Genomic DNA, 24,005 nt, shown 5'->3' on the forward strand with positions numbered 1-24,005 from the left:
GTATCATAACATGGGGAACCTACTGAAAGTTTTGACATGCACAGATCTGGAACAGGAGCCCAATTTTTTCCTCGATTTTGAAAGTGAGTTTCTTCTCAAGCGGTTGCTCCCGCTCCTGATATTGATCACATGACTATCTCGCCAAAGCATTATCAACTCCAAACTCTTAAGTCTTTTCAGCCCCACCACCACTTATCTTTTACACTGTGTTCCTCCCAGCGGCAAAGGAATCAAATCTACCACTAGAGCTTCTGCGCTTTTCCATCAACCTGCCTTTTCCACGCTGGTGTGTGTGCAGAATATCAATCAGGGCAGAGTTGCAGCAGAGCCCCTTCCTCAAATATAAAGCAGCGAAGTTCAGCTGCTGTGTAGCCTAAGGCCCCTCAATGCGGCTTGAACCTGTACTGTACTATTCTCACTCTTGGCAAACCCAGAGACTCAGTCATACCTTCAGAGAAAACAATTTTTCTACGGCTCAGACTGTTTCTAAGGGATTTTTATGTTTTATGGAAGATCACATTTATATATCCATCACACGCCTGTATACTGCTCATTATTGTAAAGTTTTCTTTCATTTAACCACTTCTGCAGGTTTGTAGTTGCGTTTTCTGGATACAGTTACTCCCTAAAATCCCTTACAGAAGGACTCACACAAACAGAAATCATGCTTCTTGATGAAAATGTGCAGTAAAGAGACTATAGTTACTGTGTTTGAGGCTTACCTGCGTAAGAAGTCATCACACTTGGCAACGCGTTCTTGCTTCAGGTATTGGAAAGGGAAAGCAAGAAAAACTCTGTAACTAACGTAGCTGAACACCCAGAGCTGTTACAAGGCTCCAGCAGAGTGCATACTATAACCCTCTCCATTTGTCTTCTTTTATCTTGCTCCATTTTCCTTTTCTCTGCTAGGAAAGTGGGTGGTGTCAACCTTAATGGGAAGCAGTGGAGAGAAGAGATTATTTCAGTGAACTCTCATTTGCATAATTGAAAAGTTGCTTATTAAACTTTCTGTGATTTGATCAGTTTCCTAAAATCAGTTTTTTTTATTTGCTGTGGATTTGGTACAAATACGGACCAGAGACCAGTCAGATTTGCCCCGTTGACCTTTTTGCTGTCCCTTTGCAGATGCCCAGCCCACAGAAGCCGAGCGAGAGGTTTGGGACCAGGTGGATGTGGTGCTGAAGGACGCAAAGGCGATCCTGGATGAGCTGCAGGCCTACAAGGGAGCGGGGCAGGAGATCAGAGAGGTACACCTGATGCAATTATCCACCCCTGACTGACAGCACACAGACGTGCCGCAGAGTTAAGACAGACCGGCTGTTCGTGCTGCAGAGAAGGAAGGTTTAGGAGGGTGGAACATACTCTGGTGCGGGCCTTACATTAAGATCCCATCTGGGCGATCTGATTTCAAGTGACCACCTTTAGGTCCGTGTGTTCACACCTGGCATTAAAATGCATCTCCAGATTTCAGTTTTGTGCTCTATATGCAAATAAACCCCAACATCATCTGGGGTGGAATAGAACATTTTAACAGCTGATGTGTCTAATGGATCGTTATAGCTGCTCCTGAACCGAGAACAGCTGTTTCATGTGTGTGCGTCATGACTTGGGCACACATTAAATTATTATTTACTGATCTCCACTCTGACGTTAGTTAGACCTGCACAAAGCTCAGATCATTACTCCAGCCCTGGAAGTTTCCATACCCGCCTTGATCTCCGGGTCATAAAGGTAAATAAAGACATTTGTGATTGAGGTAATACTTAACCACACACAGTTTTTCATACATCAACATGACCGCATCAATAATTAACACAGAATCACACGCACTTGTACTCATGAGCAAACATCACTTATGGTGCATTTTCCTTTTTAGACGATCACTTACAATAGTGTGTTTTTTTCTGAATGAATGAGGCAAAGTTCCGCTGACGCAGGAGCACACTGCCAGAGGAATGCCGACATACGCGACCCAGACCACCTCCATGCGGATCTCCCAAATGCGATCTCAAAGCGTCCTGGGGGTGTTCACAGCTGTCTTTTATGTTGGCCACATGTGATGGGATTCCCCAGATCAGATCTTAATGCAAGGTCTGAACAGGCCCTGAAGCATTAGAGGGAGTTTATGAGCTCAGGGTGTGTGTTGCTATTGCCTGTAAGAATCTGAAACTTCCCAGTCATCCAGGTCATGGTATTTCCATAAAAAAGTGGAAAACGAGGGGAACTGGACTTCTAGAGTTTCTGGAAGACACTTCATCCAAGTGTCTTCCTCAGTTCTGGGGATGGGATTTTCCCATTAAAAACCTGCATGACCAGTGTCCGTTAATGACCACATACCTACCTGCCGTTGGAGGAAAACAGTTTGATCCTGTTTTCTGTCTCTAGAGGCCCCAGTCTTAAGGTGTAAGTGGGTTTGAAACGTATAGGGGGCGGATGTTGACACTGTGTTGTAGATTGACGGCAGATTATATCTTAGTCCACCTGTTCAGAGAAGGATTTTCCAGTTTGAGATAAATGGCTTCCTTTACTTTCTTTCAAATCGTCTTTCTGAGAGTCACAGAGTGTCCTTTATCCTTCAGGTGTAGGTGTTGCCTGTAAATGAATCTGATGTTTCGTTTTGTAATTTGCATCAAATCTTTCAGTGTTTTTCTTCCCCTAATAGACTGAGTCTTCTTGGCCGGTACACAGAATATAGCAGGGGGTCTTTTAAAATAAAGGTTCACTGGGTTCGCTTGCCTCTGCCTTTTTTTAAGCCCAGATCTACAAATGAAGTGGTGAAATGAAATTTGATTTACAGCGGAAGGGAGATGGGATTGGATCACTTTACATTCCCATTTTGATTTCCAAATGCAAACTAAGAAACAACAAGAATAGCTTTGTGACAGACGTCTGTGCAGTTACTACTTTCATTCGCCCCAAAAAAGTGTTGTTCAACTTTTCCCAACCCCTATATTAAAAAAAAAGTGAAGTTTTCCATTTTTGCTCGTGTTCCACCGATGAAGCAATCAGCTCCTGCAGATTTATCAGACTCAACTAGAATAGTACAAACCAAAATATTTTTGAAAAAGGGCTACTGCAATATCAGAGGTATTTTACTTGTGCACTCTTCTTGTCAAATTATCCACAATGCAACATGTCCTCCAATAATTTGATTGCGAATTCAGTTGTGTTTTGCAAGTAGCAGCATCACTTCAACACTGACAGCTGACAATTAAAGGTTAGTCTAACTGTGGTTTTCTTGTGTTGACTTCCAGGCGATCCAGAATCCGAGCGATGAGGCGCTACAGGAGCAGGCGTGGGCGGCAGTGGTCCCTTTGGTGGGCAAACTGAAGAAGTTCTACGAGTTCTCCCAGAGGTTAGGTATGTGATCGCTCTACAGTTACATTATTATGTAGGCCAGGATGAGTTACGTCACCGCTTCTCAGACGCTGCTTCAAGTGGAACGAGCTCAGGTGTCCCGTGAGATTTCCCTCAAAGCGGTGTTATGTGTGACACTGGCGATGTGCATTAGTTTAGAATTTTAAACTCTAGTAAAGTTCCTACACTTGATACCCTGAAGGACGAGAGCTGACGTGTTTCATGTAAAAGGTGTTTCGCACACAGCTCACACAGACGTGACCTCAACACACGACCTTAATTGTTTACGTGTGCATCTGCGGTATTGACTGCTGAGCTGCAAAAGTCAACAGACATGTGACACATACGCCAGCCTTATATAAACAAGCCCCCCAACCCCCCGAACACCCCCCCTCGCCAGCCGTGCATTTCTGTACATGCTGCTTGCGTTGCACTCTGGGCTGACCTCTGTGTAGGATGAGGCTATAGGTTGTTTAATTAGCATTTATACAAGGGACTGGGGACACAGGCTTACTCCCTGATCTTCTTATGACCCTGAGGCTGGGGGGGGGGGGTGCTGTCAAGCCTCAATACCCTCAACCCCGTAATCCCAGTGCCGATGTATAGGGCAGTCAGTGGGAGCAATGGGCGACGGCAGCCCGGCGATGGCTGTTATGTAACAAAGTAGGTCACCTTCCAGTCTCGGCTGCTGCTCTATTTCACCGCCTTGACTTCAGGCTTCAGGGGCCGTGATGGCCTCTGCAGCCTGCTGTCCTGCCCGATACGCACGGAGCTGGAAATCCTTTACTACAGGCTGGTGGAGCGATATCCAGAGCAGAGCTACACCTTATGTAATGGGCTTTGTATTTCAAATGAAAGGACTCATTTCTGCTGCAACTCTTTCCTGCATTTATGCCCACGTTTAAAACGGGAGATGTAAAAATGGAAGGGAATTTTCTCACCACAAATGTCCAAAGTATGATCTTATTTCTTTTGTCTGAACAGCAGTCAAAAAAAAATAATAATAATAATATTCACAGCGTTAGACAACGGGCAACAAAATCTCACATTTGAAAAGCTGAAGTGGCAAATGTTGGATATTTTTTTGCTGATAAATTTCTAATTTCCTGCAAGGTTAACACATTTGACACATCAGTGTGCATTTTCCAACAACAAACCTACACAAAATCAAACTTTCCATACATGTATTTTTCTCCGTGCTGCTAGTTCCTGCATGAACACATACAATTTAAAACTTTGCATCTTCTTCTTGCTTGTTTTTACCCTAAAATATTAATTTTGGAGAGATAAGCAGCGTTATTCTTACATTTGACAAACTGAAATCAGCAAATGTTTGGCATTTTACTTTATAAATGTCATCAAGTGATCAGTTATATAAATAGTTGTTTAATTTGACAAAAGAGATAATTTATCTTATTGCCATCGACCCTCAGAGCAGCTTCTTTTAATAAACTATCTTAGTGTCCGTCATAGATTGTAGGCTCTAGACCAGACAGAAGTCCCGCCATCCTCAGACCCGCCCCTCTCTGCGAGTAAATCGCATACATGCCCGCATTCTGCTCGCCTGCTCTGCCATGACCTGATGAGATCAGACACCCCCCCCCCCATCCGCCCCGCCCCTTCCCTGACTTCCCCAACATACTGGAGTGGCTCATTTCTGAGGCCCTGAAAGCAGCTCCATCTTCTGTTTTGACTGGGATGTAGAGAGGTTGAAAAAAGAAAAAAAAAAAAATGCACGACTAAGGCCATTTTTAATCAGCCGCTTCGCTGCAAACGCTGGCCCAAGCAGATGGGAGTCATTACTGAATGGCAGACGTGCTCAATTTACCGCACTGCACTGCCAGCTCCCTGTCCGTCTTCTAAAGGTCCTCTTACGCTTGTTTTCAGTAGGCCACTGTCTGAATCTGCCCGTTTCTGGGTTATGTTGACATGCACGTCGTCGTTTGCAATCAACAAGAGCTGTAAAATAAATCTATTTAAAGTGCTCGTTTGGTATCGTGCAGCTGATTGCATGTTGGGCTTGTCTGTGTTATATCATTGATGAAGCCTCTCCTCAGCGTCTAGACTGAATTCTAAGTCAGCGTCTATAAATAAAAATTCCCTCAGGGCTTTAAAGATTTTCTTTTTTTTTTTTTTTTTTTTTTTTTTGAGTGTTTGAACAAGACATGTTTGTTTTTACTTGCCTGGAAGTTGTTCACCGTATTCCAGTGAATCTTTTCCTCATGTCCCTGCTCCTCATGTATGCTTAATTATCAGTCTATGGGTATGCTACGTTAAGGCATGGCACAGGCTTTGTATTTACTGACTGTCAAAACAATGAGTGTAATCCCGCTTGAATTAAATCCCGTTCCTCTGCCCCCCCTCACTTCATGCCATTGAGATAATTAGTCCCATGTCTCATGCCCCCCCCCCCCTCCACTGAATTCTCCCCCTCTGTCCAACCCCCGAAACTGGCACTGGGCCCTGGGCAGTTTGGGCACCACCGCTGCCCCATTATCTGTCTCCGTCCTAATCAGGATGCTTCAGCTGGCTGAGACTCTACAGTCTTCACATTTCTGACTGTGGCTGTGATCCAGTTTGAGAGACGCTCCTTGACCTCGGAGTCCATGTAGAAGGATTCCTTCCTCTGTGTGTGTGTGTGCGCTCTGCAGATTATAAAGCATTTTGAGGCAGATATTGTCGTATTAAAACTAATTTTGCATGTACAAGAATACACATCTAACCTTATATTAACTGGTGTAATACACAAACTGCAAAATTGTCACATGCTTTATGGACTGCAACTAATAATTATTATTTTTACATCGTCGGACATTATTATTTTTTTCCAACAGAGTGAATGAAAGCCCATTTTAATTTTCCAGAGCTGCAGGAGATGCCTGTTCATTTTAGCTCTCACCGTGACACTGTTGTTTGTTCTATTAGAAGCGTCAGTTACAGTTTTTTTCAACCTCTTCAGGGATGTTTTCTTCAACCAAAATGTCTCATAAAACGAAAGAAAATCATCACGTTTGAATCTGCTTTTGAAATTATTTGACATTTTTTGCTCGGTGAATAATAATTTGCCAAATGTTCCCATATTTTTAAATGAACCGTTGGTGTGCTGAAACGGTTTCATGAGTTAAAGTATTAATTTTAACCTGAAAAAGACTAGACTAAGCAAATAATTAAAGTAATACATTAATAATGAATAATGACATTTCCTCCATTGTTTCTGGACTCTCCGTCCTGCAGTATTCATCACTCTGTCCATCTCAGTGCTACAGACAGCATTTTTCTTTCTCTGACCTTTGCATCTCAGCCTATACTGCTGCTGGAGCTTTTACTCTGTGCTTAAATGACAAAAACCTGAACGTGAACTATTCAGCAGCACTGACTGATGACCTGCAAGACTACACTCATCAGCTGAAGTGTCTGTCCAAGGCCTTCTAACCTTCCTCTCTCTTTATTAAACGAGCAGAAAATGCACATGTATATATCCATATGAAGCTTTTTTTCATTCAGACAGCTCTGCACCTTCATCACTGAAATCTGTCTCTTTCTAACAGAGGCGGCGTTGCACAGCCTCCTGGGAGCCCTGACCAGCGAGACGTACAACGACCCGACTCAACACCTGGAGCGGGAGCAGGCGCTGGCCAAGCAGTTCGCCGAGATCCTGCACTTCACGCTGCGCTTTGACGAGCTTAAAGTACGGCCGCCTGTTTCCTCGAACATATCCCCGAGTGTGAATCTCACCTTTTCACTGTTGTTGTAAACTCTGCTCTTTTCCGCTGTGATACAAACCAGACCTCTCGGTGTAGCGTCGAGCTGCTGATGCCCCCGGATTGATTTTTTAGCTCTGTGCAATTTTAAACTGCAGCCAGTGAGCACATGATTAGCATTTAATTAGAATCCTGATACTGCTCTGCTGTTTATAATACAGTGGATGTCAGTGGAATGGCTAATGAGGGTTATTGCAGGGAAAGAGGTCTGTAAATTGTTGTCGTCCTGAGCCGAGTTCTGCATAATGTGGCGGGTTTTATAAATGACGGGAGTCTGATCTGGATCGAAATCAGACACAAACTGCTGATGTGCAGCCCAGAAAACACCAGGAATCAAGTGCATCGGTCAAACGGCCATTGTCAAAAACATAATTGTGAGAGCGCTCATCTGGTTAGACAGTGGGTGAACTGGTTGCCCCTGCATCGTTGCTCCTTAGATACAAAAACTACAAAAAAAAAAAAACACTCCCCGCCTCCCCTGAGGCGGTTTGCGGCGACGTCCCAATTAGTGCCCACCACCCAGACTGGCAAGATAAAAACACGAAGGTAGGGGGTGCAAGGTGGCATGCCAGTCCTATTCATCAATCTTTCACACTCATGCACGGGCTTCTGACCTAGATAAAGTGTCTGCGTGGTGAGCGGCCCCTCCCTGCTCAAGCAGCCTGTCTCTCCTGGTGGACACAGTGGACACAGACTGAGTACCAGCCTTTTGTAGCGGGATTAGCACGCTGCCAGTGCAGCTTTGACTGTGACAGGCTCATACAGGAATGAGCATAATTAGCCACATGATGAGCTCTCGCTGGGGCTGACGTTTGAAGGAAGCTCTCTGTTTGTTTGGCTGGCTTCCTTTTTAAGAGGTCAGGTTGACTCCACGCCGAAACCAGGAGATTCATATTTTGTAGCCGTGTCAGAGAACCTTAAAGCACTTTTGAATGTTTAAATAATGTCAGAGAGTAAGCCTGTATTTGCCCTGCGCTCTCTCCAACCTCGCCTCGCCTTAATGAGACCCTTTGTAGCTTTTTGTCAGCATTGTAGTTGTTCGCCCTCTTGTCAGAAGCGATGCTCGGCTCGGCTGTAACGGGAAAACAACCAAATATTTCCTGACAGGAGGCGCTGAGATGTGGATGTAAGGAGGGAATGAGTGTCAGTCGACTGAAATCCAGTTCAGCAAATACAACTGTAATTGTATCAGTGTGCTTTTATGTCATCTCCCCCTAAAGCTACATTTCTGCCTTGTTGGCTAAAGCATTCAGTCATCATGGTGTGTTTGATCCAGAACTGAATGTCCTCCTGCAGGCTGTGCCACCTACAGACAGTAGTCTCTCTTCCTCTCTCTTTTCCTCTCTGTAGTAAGACGCATTTTTATTTATTTCATTTCCTGCAGATGACAAATCCTGCCATTCAGAACGACTTCAGCTACTACAGGAGAACCCTGAGCCGCATGCGGATCAACAACGTACCGGTGAGCTCGTCATGTCGATACTGAAATTATAGAAAACTTTGCTAAAGTGGCTTCATCCATTTTTACTTTAACAATTAATTAAATTACATCTATGTGATTGGAGGTTGCTTGTACGAATGATCTTACTTAATTAAGATTGTTATCAGCTGCAGCAGATGCAGTTTTTGAAAAAACTAAAACTAAAATTACATTTCTGCATAATTAGGGGCGTGTCCACATTGAGTGACAGGTGGGTGTGGTCACAAGTTGCTTGCCATCGACCTAAATGTCCCTTGTCCGTCTTAGCTCCACTCCCACTCCACCTCTTTGGTCATTTTAGGAAGAGTCAGACTCTGGCAAGATGCCGGCGACCGATACCGCAAACCCTGAGTTTCAAAACCGCTCCACATTACCAATTTATTGGTAATGTCACAAAGGAGAGAACTGAACAGAACAAAACTGGTTCAGACCAGCATGCGCTTTTCAAATCCTGACACACTATCTGTACGTTAAACGGCCTAAATTATATGGACTCACACTTACATTTGTGTAAAAAAATGTAAAAAGACACTTTAATGTAGCAGCAAAGACAGAAGCCTGGCTCTAATGATGAATGAATGCCGTTGAGATGAGACGGGTTCAGTGTTTTGTTACGTGGATACTAGGACACCGAGCTGCCATCAATGGACTTTATTTTACCTGGGTTTTTCCTGCTAGGAGGTGCCCGTGTTATTCTACCTGACACGTCCCATTTCTGTCTGTTCTTCACTTTGATGCGTGCTCTCCAGGTGCAGATTCAGCCTATTTATTCTTGAGGCCTTTGTGACATTGTAGGAAATTATGATTTCCTCCTGATTTCCCTATACGTGTCACCAAAACCGTCCAATCAATTAGTTGCCTGGCAGCTTTCAGTTATATATTAATATATGTGTATGGGGCTGTAATAACTTTGTAGCAACAGAATTAAACAATCTTTAAAAGTAAGACGCCTTAAACCACAAATAACAAAAATTATCTTGCTGCCACAAAAAGAAAGCAGTGTCGTAGGATGCTTCCTGTGCTGAGATATTAAATTCAAGGACTCATTCACTCTTCTGTATCACTCATGCTTCACTTCTGCTCATCTACATTTTTGTTCTGTCGATTCAAGGACGTCTGAAAGATACTGGGAAACGGTTCGATTTCAACGCTCTGTATGTGTGAGCTGAAGGAACTGATACAGCTTTCCGTTTTGACCCGCGTGACAGGAGGTCTTTATTCCTCCAACCAAAACACGCCATTAGGCAAATGGGTCCAGACAAGTCGTCGTTAGGACCTGTCACCGCTGAAAGACACCCAGGCTGCCGTCACCTCCTCGCAGCTCAGTCGCACGCGGTTTAGTCACCGCTCAGACGACTGAATCATCCAGACATGAGATGAAACGCATCCGTCCCGCGCAAAACAGTCTTTGAGCTCACATGTCAGCGTTCGTTAAAACGCGGATTGGTTTGAAAGTTTGGGGCAGGAAATGTTGTCCTTTTTTTTTTTAAATATGCAGACAAATTTAGAACAGGCTCTTCAAGAGACGTTCTTTGTTATCCTCCAGGTGTTGTCAGAGTCTCGCTCCGTCTGAAACCGTAACGCAGCAGGACGAGTTAGTCAGCTGGGAAACCAGAGGAGGGGAGGCAGGGGGGCTCGGAGATGTCTTCCTGTCTGGATTTTAATTAATTAAGTCTCTTTTTATAAACTTAATGTGTTGGAGCAAAACAAACCTCTAATAAGTTCAGATGAGATTGTTGGTGTTTTTCTACCTTTTTGTTCAGATTTTAAATAATAAAAAAAAACACAATGAAAAGGAAGAAATGCCACACATCAGTCTCAAGGAGCAAATGGATTTATTGTTTCCTGCAAATAAACTTTTAATAAAAATTGTCTCATAATATAACTCGTGGTTTACTGCGGTTTAAGAATTTAGTAAATGAGGAAGGGACACAGCAAGATGCTAACAGAGTGGAGCAGAGACTTTTTAGGCAGGTTTTAGTAGAAGTTTAGGCAACTTTTCCAAATGGGCTATTGTGGCACATTTGGACACCATGTGTATGTAAATTAAAAGGGGGGAAAAAAAAAAAAACAGACTTTACATGCAGCATTACAAAAAACACTCACGCTAGTCGCCATGAATAAATCGCCCCGAGCAAAATTTTTCCTACAAGTTGCATACTCCGTCTCAGTCGGCCCAAACTGATTAGCCTTATATATTTCATCCAGGCTTTTATGTATACGTCGGTTTCCACTCCGAGGGAGAAAGTCATCTTCGATATTGAATAAATATTTTTCATTACTTAAAGCCAGTCCTCTAGGTATCTCTTTTTTCCACTTTCTGTGTAACAGCTTTTTCAAAGATCTGCTTTTGACACATTTTCTCCAACATCTTGTATCTTGATCTGTGCTGGTGTCGTATTCACACCATGATACGAAGCAATAATCTCTGGTCCCCTGATAACGCGATATTACGTGCCCTCTCTCCCACTTGATTCATTTCAAAATTAATTTTCTGCCTAAGCAAATATTAATTAATCCTCTCAGTGTTTGCCTTCAGTAATGTCTCTATAGAGGTCTTAATTGTTTGAGCCATCTTGGTCCTTTTAAGTCCTGAAAACTTTCCTTCAAGAGGTCCCCGTATAAATGCTGCTATTATTTGTTTTGCTGATTTTCAGGCAGAGTGTGAGAATGAAGTCAACAATGAACTGGCCAATCGGATATCTCTGTTCTACGCCGATGCCACTCCCATGCTGAAGGCATTAAGTGATGGCACAACCAAGTTTGTATCAGAGGTGAGGCATTTACTAAGTGCCGGGTGTTTTCTTTAAACAGCTGCGTGGAAGCATTCGCTCATTTGTTTCCTCTTTTTTTTTTTTACAGAACAAGAACCTTCCCATCGAGAACACGACAGACTGCTTAAGCACGATGGCGAGTGTGTGTAAAGTCATGCTGGAAACGCCGTGAGTGACCTCCTGCACCTGCTTCACGTCTTGTTCTTGGCCTTTATTCGTGTCTAACTCCTCCTCCGTGTCCCTGTCAGGGAGTATCGTAGCCGCTTCGCCAGCGAGGAGACGGTGTCTTTCTGCCTCCGGGTGATGGTCGGCGTGATCATCTTGTACGACTACGTCCATCCTGTAGGGGCGTTCGCCAAGTCGTCCAAAATCGACGTGAGTTCAGGCGTTTAGTTTAAGTTTTAGTCGCGGTCACAGCTTGGTCTTAAGCTAACGTGTCGTTTCTGGTCCACAGATGAAAGGCTGCATCAAAGTCCTCAAAGATCAGCCTCAGAACAGCGTAGATGGCCTTCTCAACGCTCTCAGGTCAGCTCACGTTCAATGAAACTGTGTTCTTCCTGCAGCTCAGCATATAGTTTGACTTTAACTAACACACTTACAGTAAAAAGGAGGAGACAGCTCATGTTGCGAGTTGGATGATATTTGTGCCCATTCACAATCAGCAGAGAGGCGTCTTGGTTTATTTAACTCCCCTTCCCCTTCGGTGACTCATTCGCCGCTCAGTTCACCAGGGATCCGGTCAGCTGTGAGCCCGACGCGGCTTGGGTGTCGAATCCTCTCCATAAAGGCCGATTACATCTGACACCTCGTCCCCTCACAGTCTCCCAAATTTCGGCCGCCGCGCCCGGCTCTCACAGCTGCTCAGGCTGACACGGCCGTCTCAGAGCCGACCTCGCATCTGTATCTCTCTCTGTGTCCGGGGCCCGAGGCTGGCCAGCGCTGCCCGGCCATATGAGGTCATTTTCATGCAAAAGCTGGCTTCTCTCAGTGATTCATCCCTGAACTTAAACAGGATGGCAGAATATTTCAGAGGCACGCAGAGGTGGAAAGTAACTAAGAGCGTGTGCTCAAAGCTCTTGCTTGAGTACAGCTGTATGCTCTGCAGTGTTTATTCTGCTAATTTAACCTTTATAGCATCAAGACACTTTAATCAAAACATATGATACATATGCACAATAATCTGAGACTGAGCCCTTTGTCCAAAATGTTGCACCAGCAATGTTACTTGTTGAATCACAATCAGCTGCACACTGTTGTCGCTATAAGAGTCCAACGAATGAACTGCTTCCAAGTTTTTCGTCTTTTATTAGTTAGGAAGAACGTTGAGAGATTAAATCTTAAAGATACAGACTTTATTTTAAATAACTCTTTGATATGTGCAGCAGGGTTTTTCCACTTTCTTCTTCAACTGTCTAATGAGCCCTCCAGGTTAATTTTGTTATTAGGTTTGGAGGGCCTTGAACCATAGATTGGAAACTTCTTGGCTAAACTACCAAACTGTAAGAAACTGTTGAAATGAATATAGTAAAATCCTGCTCTCACATTTATCCTATCGATCAAAATGTTTCATAGTTTTTAATTCTCTCATCAACGTGGGGCTGGACCAATATTCTTGCTTTATCCAAATGTATGTTATTATAATTAATCCAATAATCCAAAACTATTTTAAAATACCGTATAAAATAATCACTAGGATAACCTCAAAGGTACTGCATGCTCAAAAAAAATCCACTGTGCCTAGACTGCAAACTACCTAACGTGGTCTGCCTTTGCTGAGGGAAAGCAGGACTCTGTATCAGCTGTGTGCTCGGTTAGCAAGTGGCATTACAGACCGGACATTGATCCAAAATGTAAATAAGATTGTTCTTGTTGAGAACCAACCATCTGGCAGAACTGTGAAGCTAAACTGACCGTTAAAAAGACGCTTCTCTTTATACTTGCTCATTAAGCTTTGTTGCTTCCTGGTTACCCAAACTACAGGTCGGGCCAAGGGTCATTACACTGTAATAAATAACATAGTGTAGTAATATTCTCAATTTTTACACTTTCAATTGTCTTTTTGTAGGCCCTCCAATTGTTGTCTGGCGTCCCTTTTATGTTATGTGTCTATTTGAGCCTTAGAGACCGTAACAATTCTCCTGATTGTACTCCTCTACATACTGTGTGCTTCATAATATTTCTGTCCTACAGGTACACAACCAAGCATCTGAATGATGACTCTACCAACAAGACTATCAAGAGCATGCTGCAGTAGGACTGAGCTGCTACAACTGCTGGGGAGAAACCACTCTCTCTCCTGACTGATGTCGCTGCACAGAATGTTGTTTTTTGTTTTTTTTTTGTCTGTTTTTGGCTTTTTTTTTTTTTTTATGGAAAAAAAAGAGCAACAGCTCCGCCCTCTTTTGTAATGCAAAATGCTACTGCCATTATGAACGTCTTTTTCTGTGCCAAAAAGATGTTGCTGAGATGTTTTCGATGAAAGGCCATGTGACGATGGCAGCTAATGAAAGCATTGTGGATCCTCTGGTGTTTTTAAACATGTCTTGTTTTTTTCCCTATATAAGGGACGGGAGTGCTTTGACTTGAAAATTTGAAAAAGAGAGATATATAGAGAAGTATATATATATTATTTTTGTTTGATTTGTTATTTAATTACATCCTCTGCATGATGAAAATGATGTCTGTTCCTTCTATTTAAAAAGAAAACCCTGATGGTTCAGTTTAATTTGCTCGATTGTGCATTATGAAATGTTTTGTTATTGAAATGGTACTTGTCAAGATGTAAGAGTACTGTTTTTATATTTTTTATAGGTTTTAATTTGTGCATATGGTTGTTCATTTCATAGCTGTGTTGTATTTTTCTTTTCATTTGAAAACTTTAAACTGTGATGTGTGCAAAATCAGACTAAAATTGGGAGCGTGTACTGTAAATGATCAGTATGTTGTGGCTGGAGAAATTAAAAGCAGAACTCTTGTTTTCTACAACCCACCTCGTCAGGTTTTGTTTCTTATCTGTTGTTGTCGCCCCCGAACGGCTGAGAGGAACTTTTACTGCAAAGGTCAGTTTTTTCTCATGTGAACACGTAGCGAGGTATTTGTGTTTTAACCAGAGAACAGGCAGTGGGAAGAAACATCTCTGATCAATTGTCTTGATTAACAGAACACACAGACAGGCTTTCAAGTTTTCTCTGAAATGAGATCAGCTGGTTTAATATAAGTATTTAAAGCTGAAGTCACTGGTGGGTACACTGATTCATTCATGTCTCACTCCAAAGCTAAACATGAAACTACAACTAGCAGCAGCTAGCTTAGCATAAAGACTAAACAAGGGGGAACTGTTAGCTTGTTTATTTTTTTTAATTCATGTTCCCAAGTAATGCACAGAAGAACCTTATAGAATAAGTTATAATATATTGTTGTTATTCAAAATAATATGGAGGGAAAGCTACTTAGCAGCATATACTCCCAAGTAGTTTAAATAAACTCTCTGACTGCTGCAACATTAAAATTGTGGAATCCAAGTGCATAATGAGACATTTTTATTTGTTGGATTTTAAGTAGCTGCTACATAGCAACATTATAATTCATTTAAAGTTAGGTTTTTAGTAAGCTGATAAAGAATATTTCCAGTATTTCATCTCTTTTAGCTCTGTTTTGGGTCTCCTCCACCTCCTGAGTGAAATAAAGGAGCGTACACGCAGGAAGAAATTTGCAGCGAGTTGTAGTGATGATGATACTTTGATAGGGGAAGACCAAATGAAGCATCTAATACAGCTGAATGACACAAAACAGCCTCTGTTATTTTGTCATAAAAATGAAACGTTAGCTAAAAGCTACAGCTACAAATTTCTGTCGCTTAATTCGGCAGCTAGTGGTCAAATTTGCATCTTGATCTGATGGAGTTCCTTATTTCCTGTTTCACTCTTTGAACACAAGACTAGCTGGACTCGGATCACTGTCCTTAAATAGTGTCGTGCTTAGCGTGTTCACAAGAAAAGTCCATGTGAATAGTGTCCTCTTGTGATATTTACGACCTCGTAGGTTTGAGGTTTGAGTTCATCGATTGCGTTTGCTGACAAAAATGCTATGTTGAATTCATATGCCTTTGGATTTCTTGCGTTAAGTTGCATTAAACTGTTTGCATCATGGCTTCTGGATGCAAACAGAGCTGAACACCAAGCACTGTGTCTGCGACTTCTCATGTCATTAGCATAAGCTCCATTTGAAGGCAGCATTAATTCTTTGCAAGTTCATGAGGAGCAGACACTTCACATTCACACTGTTTGTATATTTGATTTAGCCATAAAAGATGTGTTTTTAATTTTTTTATAAGGATGAAATTAACTATTTTAACTGTTAGTTGCATTCTGAGCAGACCCTGATTGGCTTTTCCCATCTTTATGCTTTCATATGTAGCTTCACACACTAAAGTAAGAAACTAGTGGGCCGGTGGGTTTCTTTAAGTGAGTCAACATCAACGATTGATTTCCAGCTTTGTGAAAGATGAGTTAAATAAATATAAAAATCAACCTAACACAACAACAAGCAGCATGTTGTTTGCCTGCTTATGAAAAACACCCATTTTACACATTCACTCATGCTGCCCTCTTTTTTGCCTTTTAGGGCCACTCAAAGTCAGCTATAGCTAATGGCTCATTAAGAAACATAATTACACGATGTCAGTGACAAGTCCTCATCTTTATTTTCAGGACCCATTATCCCTTCGCTACATATTAAGGGTTTTCTCCTCAGTAAAAAAGAAAGACACATAGAAATTTCTTTTAAATTCTCTTTCACTGCCCTAACTTTCTTTTTTTTTTTTTTTTTTTTTTTTAACCCTCCTCTTTTCTTCAGAGCGTGGAGCACGGCAGTCATGTGTGGCCACTGCGGCACTATCTGCACAACTTCTCAGGGTCAAAGGCAGACGGCAGAGTGTGGATGGGTGTGTCCTCTGCAGCATCACTGCACTAACAGACATGGCAAAGGAAGGAAGCAGGAGGGAGCGAAGGAGGAGACGGGAGGAAGTAAAGTGGTTTCATCTTGGGGTGGGGTTTAAAGTCCTTGAGGGAGAGAGTTGTAAAGGGTGGGGAGGGGCGGGTGAGTGAATGGATGCAGCTCAAATGTGGCTGCAGAGCAAGCAGCGCTCACAGGATGGCTGCGACTTCTTTGCAGTGGTCAGCGGCGACCTTGCGCTGCGCCAGCTGATCTCCTGTCTCTTGCATCATCGGCTGCTGCAGAGACTCCACTGTCCAGATGAATGAACCCTTTCTGAGGCAGGAGGGCTGCTGTGTTTAATCGAACACCAAGACAACCTTTCCTCTCAGGTTGGAGAACCGGGACCATACCTGCTCTTAGAAAGCAACCTCCATTTTTTGAAAGTTTGTGAAGAGCCCATCTGGTTTTACTATGAATAAAATGAATTCAACATTTGTTGTGCTTCATTACTGCAATGTTTAATCTAGTAGAGCCACTGGTTAAATAATATCTCTCATCCTTAGAAGACTTACTGTATTTACCCTCTGATTTATCGTTCTGATTAGATGATAAGGTGGTGATTAGGGTTAACTCAACTTAATGTGGGGCAGTGGATAGCACTCAGCTACAAGGTTCTGGGCTTGAACCTGACCGCGATGTGGTCTTTTCTTTGCAGAGTTAGCATGTTCTCCCTGTGCCTGCTTGGCTCCAGGTTAATTGTTGACTGGCTATGGTTGTGTATTCATGTTAGCTGTTAGAAAGGACCATCGACCAGCGTGTACCCTGCCTCTGGATCGGCTCCAGCTCCTGCACAACCCTATAATATAAGTGGTAGATAGATAAATGGATTGAAGTGACACTTATCTTTTTTTTACAGATTAAAATTTTTAAAAAGCCTTCAACTTAAGGTGATTTTTTTCTTACCTAGAAGTCCTAGTATTTCTAAAGCGCTGAATAGACAGTAAAAGAGATGTGGATGTGAAGACAGGGACATCCAGTCCCAGTTGGAGGGAAGGTAGAAGCGGAGGGGAGAAGCAGAAAGGAAGTAAAAAGAGACATCGTCCTGAAAGCTATTTAAAATGTCAACACCTCATCTCCTCACAGACATTTTTTTTTCCTTTGACTTCAAGGTATTAAAAGTTCTTTATGTGCGAAGTATGACGGAAATCTACACGCTCATTTACAGCAAATATGTGACAGGAAACACGAGTTTATCACTGCTAATAAGTGGAGGATAATCATTTTAACGTGCTCAGTCTTAGAGGAGGCAGAGCGCCAGAAATAAAATGTGTTGCATCTGATCACAGTCGCTTTCCCTTTTCCTTTATCGCGCCTACGTTTTTGCAAAAACTGAGCATATTAAAAATATATTTTTCTGCACTGACCCAGTTGAGAAACTGTTTCCATACGGATTTGTTTGGATTTTTTTGTTCCTTCTTTTTTTTTTTTTTTTTTTTTTTGCTTTGTTTAGGTCGTTACCGGGGTGGTTATTTTTCTATTTATACCTTTCTGCACATAGTTTGGTGACAAATTACAGGAAGGAAGAACAGCCTCAGCTATTTGTTGTAGATTCTCTAAATCTACAGAATGCACTGGAGGGATGAAGGCCGTTTTTCCAAAAGACAATCCCTGTGTTGAGATCTGCATTGTCTAAATTAATTTCATCATCCTTTCCTTTAATTTGTCACCCATTTCGCTGTTTTCTATAAAGAAATGATGCAGCAGTGGTTTTATTATAGTCATTAACCCCATAGGGAAAGTAACAAAACAGCTACACATCCTGATCCTTTGATTCCTCCTCTGTGGATAAAATAAGTCACAAAACTTTGCGTTCTTCTAGTAAACATTAAAGTGTAGCCTCCAGAAGATGAGTTCACACTTGGAGGAGGAACATAGAGCCGTACAGAGGCGTCCAGAGGAAGTGAATTATGTTGTTGGTCACACCTCACAGAGAAACATGTCCTTCTCATGACCCCCATCGCTCAGAGGCCTCCGGGACAGTAGTCACCGTGTGGTTTACTGTGTCACAGCTTGTGGTTGTTGTATTTAATAATGAGTGAAAGGTGGCAGAGAACGAGAGAGAGCGTCATTTTAAACCTTTACAGCTTCTGTAGGGATAATCGGCCTCTGTCTGTGAGTCGTTCTCTAAACACACCTTTTAGTCGGAGTGATGCTTGACGGTTTGACATTTGGACTACTGTGTCACAGTGAACTGGCACAACTGTCAGTTATTTCCAAGTAAAGAGTTTCTTCTTTTATTCCAGTGAAAACCCCAGCAGCCTGAGAACTGAGTTCTGTCCATAAACCACAAGGCCCTAACACATTGCTCATCTGTCTCTTGGGTGAGACAAGTTCACTTTTCTGAGAAAGACAACGGCTATCCTCTGAGACCACCCCGCCAACCCTCTCAACCACCCCTTTCACACACAAACACACTGTCGCAGATGCAGAGCCCTCCCTCCCACCCCCCAGGATCCCACTTCCTTCTGCACGTTGCTTTAATCGGGGGAGTCTTAGTTAATCAGTCGTGTCAAAACATCAACGGCTCATTGAGGATCACGTTTCATGCCAGCGAAACTGAACCAAGAGTGCTGTAATCTCGGTCCGTTGAGCAGATAGGACTATTTGCTTGGGCAAAGCTTCAGCGCTTTATCGGGAACTAAGAGTCAGTGAAAGTATTGCTACACCTCAGAGAAGGGGGCACGAGTTCCTCTAAAGCACTGTCAAAGAAAGTTGAAGCTTTACACTTTTGTTTTTGTAAACTTCTGCAGACAGATATCGTTTCACATCTGGAAAACAATCAAGATTTAAAGTGATGTGACATTAATAATCCTAAAATGTTCCACATAATACTCAAATAAAACAGCACTTTTCATTTATTTTCCTTGTAAAAGATTACTGTTGAAATTGTAATAACGTCAATTAATATTATTAAAAATAAAAGTTAGAGCTAAAACCAGATGGAAAAGCAACTATTAAAATTTTTGTTTTGGAATATTAACAAAGCTATGAACAAAGCTAACAATTTGAATATGTTATATGACACGGTATGTTATTTTAATTAAGATTTTGTTCAGTATTTTATAAATAAATGGATTCTTTAATTCAAAAAAGTTGCAGCTGTGAAACATTCGTGCTGTTTTCTGTTTAAATGGCCTTAGTTTGAGGAGTTTGAGGAGTTTTTCAAGAAAAAGTTTTTGCTGTTTATTCTCTAAGCCACTGAAAAGAGTCAAAAGAAATGTATTTAAAAGACACAAATGTTAAACGTACCTTTTCTTGAAAGAGGAAGTTTTGTAATCTATTCTAAAAATGCATTTAATAATTTAACATGGTTCTATTTAATCACAGATTTATCAGTGTTTACTAATTTATTTTACGTTGTATAATTTGCCTTTTTGGTTTTATGTGACTCTGGGGTTGCCAATGTCTGGTCCATGACTCTATCCCAACAATTATTTGATAGGTTGCTGTGAGATTTACCTCAAACATTCATGAACCCCACTGGATGAATGAAAGTTTTAGAAATATGGTGAAAAATGTTTTTTATTTTAGACCCAGTGCTTGCAAAATCAATGATAAATTAATTTGTGTTTAGCACCAATTATCAAACGTTAGCATGCTAACAACAACGCTAATGTGAGTCTTAAGACCTGGACGTCAGAGAATTACTGTGACTGTGACGTCACCACGACTGGACCAAAAATGCTGCACTTGAACGCACCACAAAGACTACAGCCAACAACCAGGGAACTTCTAGAAGCTACTATTAGCTGTGATGCTAGGAAGCTAAGAGAAGCTGGTCTCTCCTGATGGTCATGATGTTGTTGTGGAAATATTTGTGTATTTGAATGCTCACAGGTAACAATGAGATAAAAAAAAATCTTTGAATCCTTTGACCTTTGTTGTTTTTTAATTTTCATTGCGTCTGTTGTAATCTGGTGTGGGACATACCACAAAATTAAAAAATAGGGACACAGGCATTCACTACGACCTGACACCCGAAAACAGCCAACCGTCATCTTGGTGTGTCACCGTCATCTTGATGTCACAGAAAGAAAACAGACGTATATCGTGTTTACTGTCTCCCAGGTAGTTTTATTTATGTATTGCAGTCATTCTGACTTCTCATTGCAGCAGTTACGTAGGCCAACGTGCACCATGCAATCCTAAATGGTGCGTAGCAATCGTTTAGCAGCCATGTCATTATTTACCCCTGTGCTTTTCCTGCTGTGTGGTGGACTTTGCCCATTTAGAGCGATGTTTTCCCTGTTCTACAAAGCATTAATGAATACTAATTAGGTATTAGCAAAGTCATTATTCACATGTTTCCTTTAAAGTATGTATTTTTAAAATGTAGGGCTTAAATCCATCATCTGGTCATTCACACATATTGACAGATGTTTTCCATTTTTGACAGGCTTGATTCAGAACCAAGAATAACCTCAAAGCTTGGCCAGATTAATGCCTGGTTTGGACTGGATTTTTTTTGTCTGTGTATACAAAACTGTCATGCCCACATTCACTTCCACTTGCAGTTTTGATAGACCTATTGCAATTTCCTTAGACGGAGGTCCTGAAGGGAGTCGACCGTTTTCTGTCTCTCTGTCGGACCATAAATCATGGCCCGAGTCCTGATGACTGTGCAACTGTGGTCACGGGCTCCACCATGGAGGTTTGTCTCTAGCCATCCTGTCACTGAGTAATATCCGACACAACATTCAAATGAGAGGCCCCGCTGTGTGTGAAATCTGCTGGTGTGGTCCCACCAACTTATTGTGTTTCAGTGGTTGTCCTGTTAAGACAAAATGTTGAAATAGTTCAGTTTTTTTTTTCTTGGTAACAGAACATGTTGAGTATGACAGTGTGGAAATTTTAGAGACCCTCGCAACATTAATGAAGGTGGAGACAGCAGCTAGTTAGCTTAGCGTAATTTATGGAAACGCATTCAGGACATCTTACACAAGTTTCAGCAAATAAACTTTTAGCTTTACCTAGGAAGGCAGCATTTTGGAGAATATGCATATTTTCTTGCTTGTCTACAGCAACAAGCTAAAGTTAGATCAGGTTAACGTAAAGACTGGAAACTGTTAGCCTAGGTCTCTTAGCTATCAAATATCTGCTTACAAGCGCCTCTAAAGCTTATTTAAAGCTAAAGCTATTTTGAGCGTGAGTTAATTTAGCTCAGCATAAAGATTGGAAATGGGGATAGCTTTTTTCTCAAAGCTAAAAAAAACTGCCTACAAGCATATCTGCCTGTTTCAAGCTAAAACTATCTTAGCTTAGTTCAGTTTAAGAATGTAAATGGGGAAGCAGAAAAACAAAATGCATTTTAGCATATAGCCTCGTGGGTCCCAGCAAAATTAAAGTTTGAGAATTTCTGTAATTTTAGCATAATATTTTAGCATAGATTTTAGCATAAAGTCTATTGGGTGTAAATAACATTTTATATTACAGTATAGTGCACAACAGATTTTACATTCTTTGTTTTCTTGTCTGATCCGACCAATCCGACCACTGGAACGCTGTTTACCTTTTATGGCAGTATTCTGAATGATCAATGATCAGAATACGAAATCAGCAGTTTCAAAATGTCCACTTTGGGCACTTAACCTAAACCCTTAATTGGATTGTCATCAGCCTTACAATTTATTCAATTCAAGGATTCATGCATCAGGAGTCATATTTCTGAGTGCTAGTCCCAAAAGCTGTTTCCTGTGATTGTCACACACAGAAAGAAGTTACCCTTGGGTTCCGTTTGGGACACATTCTGCCTTTCGAAGTACTGGATTTACTCTAAGTCCCCGCTTTGCAGACTCTGTCCCAACAGCAGCACACCTGTACATCTGTCAGGTACTTTACTGCAGTCAAGTTACTTGATGCCCTACACATGAAAAGCAGGAACCACCACAGGAGCCAGGCAAGGCAAAGATGTCGACTGATGTTATGATTGTGTCAGGAGGCTGTGATCCTATTTTATCTGTCACTGCTCTTACTACTTTATGAACAACTTGAATTATGGTGTGCATACATTCAAGCTAAGAGGCCGTTCCTTAATTTACTTCCTAATTTTTATTTTTATTTTTTTTAAATAACTCTCTTCCCTCTTCTTTTATGCTCAAGACTTATCTCTACTGTCAATCAAATACAATAACATCACATTAATGTATTTAACTGCTAATCTTATATGTTGCTCCTGACCCAAATAGGATCACTATGGGTGTAATCCAACTTCAATTTTCAATCAAATTTTCAAATTCCCAATGCCCACCACAGGAGACATCAACTAAAAGTATACTGCTCTGTGGTTAAAATGTTGTGCATATGAATAAAACTTGTTTGAAGGTTAGTTAAAACCCTTTTCTAACTAAAATATATCAAATATCCACTTGGAACCACAATAAATGTATGTTTTTCAACTATTTACATCTCTTGCTCCCATAAAATGTGGCCAGTGAGATGTCGGACATTTTGAAAATGCAGAGCTCCTTTTGCACATGTAACACCCCAACCAATGATACACCACTTGTTTAAAGCTAAAGCTACCTTAGCTTGAGTTAACTTAGCTTAGCATAAAGCTGCAGGGGAAGGGGGAGCAAAGTGCTAGCTTCGCTGGAAAAATCTGCCAATCAGTTTGTTCAAAGCTAAAGATATTTCTTGTACAGCACATTGCTTATGGTTTTTGATATTTTGTGAGATTACACAGCAGCTTTATTAAGGGCATTTAAATATTTTATAGGCAGGCTTTGTTTGCTTTCTGGGCAAGCAGTTTCCCTCCACGCCCACTAAATGCTAAGCTAACGTTAATACTCAATTTAACTAATGCATGACATTTACAGTATTAAATGCCTTTACTGTGCTTAACAATTATGTCAGTAAATATCAGTATATCAAGCTTGAGGCCAAATATTTGAGAAAAGATATGCACGATTATGTGACTCCTTATCACTTTAATTTGTTCAGACTTAGTTTGAAAAACAATGTGGCTCCGGCTGATGGAGTATATTTATACTGAATTAGAAACCAGGCAGCATGTGCATGTTTTATGCTGTAAGGAAAGGGATGGGTGTGTCAACCGGTGCGGCACGCTGCTGACTTTAGCCGAGAAGCTCCAGCTGCTACTGAGCGTTCATATTACTGTAATCAAGTCCTGCTGGCACCAGTTACGCTGCTCCTCTCCACCTCCTTCTTGAAACAGGGTTATCTTACATTACTAGAAAGGGAAGAGCAATACGTGTCCAACTTAAAAAAAGACTCATGGATGAGCAGAATTTTGCACGTGAGGTTTGACACTTGTGCTTGTTTCAAGGGCTGTTTCAGTTTTATTTTTGCGAGTGTCTGCTTTTTTTTGTAAAATAAATGTGCAAATAAATATTTTTATTTGTTGGTTTATCAATTTGGCAACTATTTGAACAACTGACCCCTGACAACTTCAATTTGGACAGTAATAGTGGGAAAAAAAATTCCTGCTTCTCTTTGTCATATCTCATGTTACACCTTTGATTTTTGGCCACAGAAAACATTAAAAGAAGTGACTCTCAAGTGATTTCTTTTTACGTTGCCAATAATAAAAGTAATCAATAGTTGCAGCTCTGCTCGCTGGATTTTAAAGCTGCATGTTACTTGCTGACTTGCTCATAATTTTTTCAGAGCGGAGGCTTC

The 24,005-nt window shown here is 41.4% G+C and overlaps 1 protein-coding gene across 1 annotated transcript in view; it reads left to right on the forward strand.

The window, feature by feature from the left end:
• Nucleotides 1-14,357, forward strand: part of fam49bb (family with sequence similarity 49 member Bb) — a 33,943-nt gene extending 19,586 nt beyond the window's left edge. Inside the window, exons 3-12 of the mRNA XM_084566239.1 lie at nt 1-83; nt 1,126-1,247; nt 3,255-3,360; nt 6,906-7,045; nt 8,503-8,580; nt 11,256-11,372; nt 11,461-11,540; nt 11,621-11,747; nt 11,827-11,897; nt 13,563-14,357. Of these exons, the coding sequence (XP_084422365.1) occupies nt 11-83; nt 1,126-1,247; nt 3,255-3,360; nt 6,906-7,045; nt 8,503-8,580; nt 11,256-11,372; nt 11,461-11,540; nt 11,621-11,747; nt 11,827-11,897; nt 13,563-13,626 (978 nt within the window). The 5' untranslated portion in view covers nt 1-10 and the 3' untranslated portion in view covers nt 13,627-14,357. The remainder of the gene's footprint in view (nt 84-1,125; nt 1,248-3,254; nt 3,361-6,905; nt 7,046-8,502; nt 8,581-11,255; nt 11,373-11,460; nt 11,541-11,620; nt 11,748-11,826; nt 11,898-13,562) is intronic.
• The last annotated feature ends 9,648 nt before the right edge of the window (nt 14,358-24,005 follow it).

Source organism: Chelon labrosus (genome assembly GCF_963514085.1).
Source record: "Chelon labrosus genome assembly, chromosome: 18".
NCBI lineage: Eukaryota > Metazoa > Chordata > Actinopteri > Mugiliformes > Mugilidae > Chelon > Chelon labrosus.